The 6,073-nt window shown below is 42.6% G+C and overlaps 1 protein-coding gene across 1 annotated transcript; it reads left to right on the forward strand.

The window, feature by feature from the left end:
• Nucleotides 1-72: 72 nt before the first annotated feature.
• On the forward strand, nucleotides 73-4,211 carry UTP23 (UTP23 small subunit processome component). The gene is made up of 3 exons (XM_042036394.1): nucleotides 73-306; nucleotides 2,401-2,575; nucleotides 3,453-4,211. Exons 1-3 carry the CDS (start codon nucleotides 119-121, stop codon nucleotides 3,837-3,839), a joined length of 750 nt encoding a protein of 249 aa, XP_041892328.1. The 5' UTR covers nucleotides 73-118; the 3' UTR covers nucleotides 3,840-4,211.
• Nucleotides 4,212-6,073: the final 1,862 nt, after the last annotated feature.

Here is a 6,073-nt window from a genome sequence, read left to right on the forward strand (position 1 = left end):
GGAGGCCCCGCGGCCCCGGCGCTGCCCGGCCGGTTCCGGCTCTCCGGGAGAGGCCCCGCCCGGGCCTGGCGCAGCTTCCGGGGCAGCCGCGGCCGTTCCGGGCGGCGGCGCGGGCGCCATGGGGGTGACGAGACAGAAACACGCCAAGAAGATAATGGGCTTCTACAAGCACAACTTCCAGTTCCGCGAGCCCTTCCAGGTGCTGCTGGACGGCACCTTCTGCCAGGCCGCGCTCCGGAACAAAATCCAGATCCGGGAGCAGCTGCCCGGGTACCTGGACGGCGCCGCGCAGCTCTGCACCACGCGGTACGGCGGGGAGCGCGCTCCGGCCTCCCGGGGCCCTGGGGAGGAGGTGGCGCTGGGGGCTGAGGGTGACTTGCAAGAGGTTGGGAGCATTCCTCAGACCCTGCTGCCTTTCCGAAGGTGGCATGAGGGGCCAGCGGTAAGCCCGCTGTGTGAGGGAGGGCCGGGTGGGTCTCTTCCCAGGCCCTTCCCACCCGCCGCGTCTGATTGGTGAAGTAACAGCAGGGGCAAGCTGAGATCTCCTGGGCCTGGCGAGTTCCTGCCTTGCTGGAGCTGCAGCCTACCAGTGCCAGGTTGTTTCCAAAGTAGCTGTTGACAAGAGAAGACAACGATGTGCTAGACAAAGACATGGAAGTAAAGCATGTACACTACATACTGAAGTTGCATCCAAGTTGCCTTTGTTATTACTTAATTATGTTTATTGTATGTATTAAAATACAAAAACCCAGTTACATTGTATATCTGCAATAACACAGAATAGCCAACTGCCCACTAGGGAGGCAATTAGTGAAAATACCAGGAAGATGTATACCCTCGGCTTGAAAAACACACTGAGCCTTCTTGCACAGCATATGGAACTGGCCTGCACTTCCAAACAGTATAAAGTATTGAGTCATGTCCTTAGCTGTGAAGTGTTTGGGAATTGTTTTGATCCAAACTGTATTCCTGTCATGTAGAAATGTCACTTCTTGCTGCTTCTTTCAGCAATATCTGTTGGTCATTTTGACCAGGTTCCACTTAGGCCAGCTGAATGGACTCATTTTCTCTGCTGTCAGAACACTGAGTTGCTGAGACAGCACCTCAATGTTATGAAAAGAACCTTGCTGGGGAAATGAGCTGACTCGCTGTGACCCCCAGGTGGGGTCTCACTAGAGTGGAGTCATGGGGAGAATCCCCTTCCTCACCTTGCTGCCTACACTGCTTTTGATGAAGCCCAGGACACAGCCTTGGACACAGCCCAGGCTTTCACACTGCCAGCTCATGTTGAGTGTCTTGTCCACCAACACCTTCCAGGTCACTCATCAGGGCTGCTCTCAATCCATTCTCTTCCCAGCCTGTATTTGTGCTTGGGTTGCCCTGACCCATATACAGGACCTTGCACTTGGCATTGTTGAACTTCATAAGGATTACACAAGCCCATCTCAAGCCTGCCCAGGCCCCTCTGGATGGCATCCTTTCCCTCCAGAGAGTCAACTGCACCACACAGCTCGGTGTCAATGGCAAACTTGCTGAGGGTGCACTGGATCCCACTGTCCATGTCACTGACAAAGATGTTAAACAGGTCCCAATACCAACCCTTGGGGAATGACACTTGTCACTGGTCTCCACTTGGACATTGAGCTGTTTACTGGAACTCTTCAAGTGCAACCCTCCAGTGAATCCCATATCCACCAAGTAATCTATCTGTTAAATCCATGCCTCCAGGTTAAAGACAAGGATGTTGTGTGGAGCAGTGTGAAAAGCTTTGCATAAGTCCAGTTGGGTGACATCTGTTGCCCTTCCTTATCCATCAGCACTGTAACTCTGTCATAGAAGGCCACCATATTTTTCATCATTTCCCCTTAGTGAAGCCATGTTGCCTGTCACCAGTCAGCTCCTTGTTTTCCACATGATTTATGTACTTTCCAGGAGGATCTGCTCCATAATCTTGCCAGACACAGAGGTGAGACTGACTGGCCTATTGTTCCCCAGATCTTTTATTTCCATTTTTTAAAATAAATTAAATTTTAAAGTTTTATAATAAGTTAATTTTAAAATAAATTAAATTTAAAAAATAATTTTATTTGTTAAGTAGTGGTTCATATGCTAGGTGGTATCCAAACTTAAATTTAAGGACTCAGCATTGTCACTGATGTGAATCATTTTTAAATCATTTAATATATCTTAATGTTATTACTGGTTAATCTTGTTTACAGCCAAGGAAACCTTGCTGATGTCTTCAGATGGGCTATTGCTTTTTTCTCGTTGCCATTTACAAATCATAGAGCCTGAACAACTGGGTGTTGCTCATTCCTAAGTAACTCACATCAGCCTTTTGCTGTTGTAAAAAGTATGAGGTTTTTTTGTTTAAAAATCATTGTCTCTTTTGGTTTTCAGATGTGTTATAAAAGAACTTGAATCACTGGGGAAAGCACTGTATGGAGCAAAATTAATTGCCCAGAGATTTGAAGTTCGAAGCTGTTCTCACCATAAGAATCCTGTGAGTGGTTCAACCTGTTTACTTTCCATGATTGAAGATGGCAACCCTCATCACTTCTTTATTGCTACACAGGTAAAAGCTCATGGGAAATGTAAGTCCATTTCTTTTGAAGTGATGCTTTGATACCTAAGGATAAAGAAGCCTACAATAACCTCGATTATGAGGTTTTTAAATACTTTGTGGGAATTAATCATGTAAAGCCTTACTTGCTCTTTAATGTATTTCCTGATTATGAATCAGGTAATCTTTTCTCTTACTTGAACAACTAGATTTTTTTTACTTTGTAATGATATTGAGTAGTTGAGCTGAAAGTGTACAAAACATCATGACTACCTATTGACATGTAAAAAACAACTCGTGAATGCTAATTTGTATATTGCTTGTGTGTGCATCCCCTTCCCTGAACTGCTTTGCACAGTAGTCTGAAAAATGAAATTGTTAACATCCATATAACTTCAATTTTAAAAAATCTTGAAGTAAAGAATAAATAACTATACAAATAAGAAAGGCAGTTTTTTCTTGGGTTTGTTATTGGGACTGCATGTATAAATGATACACAATATATATAAAATGGTTTGTAGTAGAATTCTTCGTATTTATGTAAGACACAGGAGTTTGAAAATTATTACAGAAGAAATTATGTTACTTCTTGTGTTATGGTGGTCTGCATACAAGTGAATTGGGACTTTTTCCTCAAAAAATGTATGTATGCATATACATGCAGGAACAAAAAATGTTGATAAATTTTGCATCAGAAATACAGCTAGTCAGGAGAGAAGTTGAAATTTAGAGTGCTCTGAAAGGCACTGCCATGTATATCTGCTAGATTAAGTTTCTTATCTTTTTTATAATGTAATTTATCTTCATAGTTTTGTATTAAAAGTAGGTGCATTTGAATTGCAAATACCATTTAATCCAAAAATATTGACTAAAGTATTTAATTTTGCAGGACCAGGACTTATCAAACAAAGTGAAAAGGAAGCCTGGCATTCCTCTCCTCTTTATTATTCAGAACACTATGGTGCTAGACAAACCTTCTCCTAAATCTTTGGCATTTGTTCAAAAGTTGCAGACAAATCAGCTTGTTCCAGAGTACCAAAAACAAAGTATTGTGGAGCTTAAAGAAAAAGAAGGACTAGTAAAGCAAGAAGGTGAAAAGAGAAGAAAACGAAAAAGGGCAGGCGGCCCCAATCCTCTCAGCTGTCTGAAGAAGAAAAAGAAGAAAACACAGGAGGGTCAGGAGCCTTCTGCTGAAAAGAAGAAAAGAAGAAAAAGAAAACGAAATAGAGTTAAAGCAGAAGCCATGCAGTCAGTGCAGAAGAATGAAGGAGAATAAACCCATCTTTGTAAACACCACAGAGCTTGAACATTGTTAGAACTTTGGAAAAAAAATATTAATATAAAGTCATATGAAATTGAGTTGTTAATATTAAAATTTATTTTTATGAGATGGTTCTGCTTATTACTGTATCACAACATTTGTAGGTTATTGTCCTAATAATTTATTGTTATTTAGTATTGGGTTTGTGACAAAATACTTAGGAACCCTCATATTTTGTTACTCTCTCCAGCATCTTGGTTTGTGTCAAAATTCACATGATATGTAGCAATTTTTTAGAAATGCTTCTTGGCTTACATGTGGATGTTGGTGGGATATTAGACTTCTTTCTAAATCGAGGTTGTTAATAAAACTAGTTTTTACAACTGGCTTGTTGGAGATCATGAAACTTACCTAAAATAACACAATATCTTATTTATCTCTATTGTTTGAATACAAAAGTTAACTCTTGCAAAGAGACCGCAAGCCCTCGAAAGCCCTGTCCAGCCTAAATTTCTCTGTAAGTGCCATATGAACCAATGTCTCTTGGTGTTGATCTTTATTTATTAAGAAAATCCTGGAGGGTGTGCAATGTGTTGATATTCCTGGCACTGTAAGGGCATCTTTAGTCTTGCCTATTTTATCTGTAGTTTGTTCTTAATTTTTAATAGGAAAAATGCAACTTAAAAATGCTGAATCAAAGCACTGGTAATGCCATCACAGTATAGCAGAGCCATGCAGGAGTCCTGGAAAACAAGCAGCTGAGGGTGATGGGACTCAGGCCCTGCTGCCTGTTCTGCTGTTTTGTAAGGTTATGAACAGAACAGAACTGGGTTGGGGGAGAGTTGTGGTTTAACCCCATATGGCAGCTCAACCCCATGCAGCCGTTCAGTCAACTTCCCCTGTGTTGGGATGGAGAGAATCAGAAGGGTGAAGCGAGAGAACTTCTGGCCTAAGATAAAGACAGTTTAATAGGGGAAGTAAAAAGCATGCAAAGCACACAAAACACAAGCAAAGCAAAACAAGGAATTCACAACTTCCCATGGACAGGCGGGTGTTCAGCCATCCCCAGGAAAGCAGAGCTCCATCAAGTGTAATGGTGACTTGGGAAGACAAATGCCACCACTCTGAACATCTTCCCACTGTCTTTCCCAGCTTTATATGCTGAGTGTGATGCCATATGGTATGGAATATCCCTAGGGTCAGTTGGGATCAGCTGCCCTGGCTGTGTCCCCTTCCAACTCCTTGTTGTCTCCCCTGCCTACTTGCTGGTAGGGTGAGAAGCAAAAATGCCTTGACCCTTTATAAGCACTGCTCAGCAATAACAAAAACATCCCGACACTTAAGCACAAATCCAAAAACATAGATACTGTGAAGAAAACTAACTATTCCAGCCTAAAGCAGCACCAGGAGAGAGTTTCCAAAACTGTTTCAAGTACCTGATTTTCTATAGTAACTCTTGCTTCCTATGCCTCCTTAAATGTTTTGTGGCATTAGAGTAGGAAGTGAGTGACTGAGATGACAATAGAGGTATGTGACATAGCACATGCTGTGGCATCAGTGTACTCTCACACTGTTCCAGTCATTTCTCGCCAGATTTTTAACTTTTCTCGATGCATTTCTTCTTAACTGAGATGTTCTTAAAAGGAAAGCTTTCTGTTTCTTGACCTACATGGGTTTAAGCTGTGTGTTCTAAACAATTCTTCAGCCTGTGTATCATGCATTTGCAAAGTAGTTCTTGTGCACTGTCTGAACAGCTTCTTGAACGTCTGGAGCACACACCTATAATGTATGATGCTTTCTGTTGGCTTTTCAAATTATATGGACAGTTGTTTCACAGAGTTTGAGAAACCAGCTCAAGTGATGGGAGTTGGCCAGTCTTAGCAGACTGTGTGGGGTCATGTCTTCAGAATGTTCCCTCTGGCCAGCACAGGGAGGTGTGTGGTGTGCTCTGTGCTTCCAGCATGGGACACTGCTGCTGTAGCCCCAGCACAGGCCTTCCTCGCAACACAGCTGCTAGGAGCAGACTGTGGCTGTATTGTTCCGTATGAGAGACCATATACATCTTTGGTACGGACTGTGAGAGACAGAAGCAGGGAAGAAGGGTGCTGTAGTCAAGATGAAAGCTTTAATTGACACTTAAAACAGTCACGCTCATCGTGGTATTGTTCCTACATGGATTGCTGAAGTGCGTCCTGAGGAGAAATTCAGTAACTCCTAGAAATACCTTAATGCAGCATATTTGTTTGATG

The sequence above is a fragment of the Corvus kubaryi genome, unplaced genomic scaffold (assembly GCF_017639235.1).
Source record: "Corvus kubaryi isolate FWS band 111438036 unplaced genomic scaffold, C.kubaryi_AGA036_p1.0 37385, whole genome shotgun sequence".
NCBI classification, from domain to species: domain Eukaryota; kingdom Metazoa; phylum Chordata; class Aves; order Passeriformes; family Corvidae; genus Corvus; species Corvus kubaryi.

Coding starts and splice junctions, on each gene's coding strand:
- UTP23 (XM_042036394.1), top strand. CDS start 119: ATGGGGGTGACGAGACAGAAACACGCCAAGAAGATAATGGGCTTCTAC. Junction 307..2,400: donor GCGCAGCTCTGCACCACGCG/GTACGGCGGGGA, acceptor TTTGGTTTTCAG/ATGTGTTATAAAAGAACTTG. Junction 2,576..3,452: donor ACTTCTTTATTGCTACACAG/GTAAAAGCTCAT, acceptor TTAATTTTGCAG/GACCAGGACTTATCAAACAA.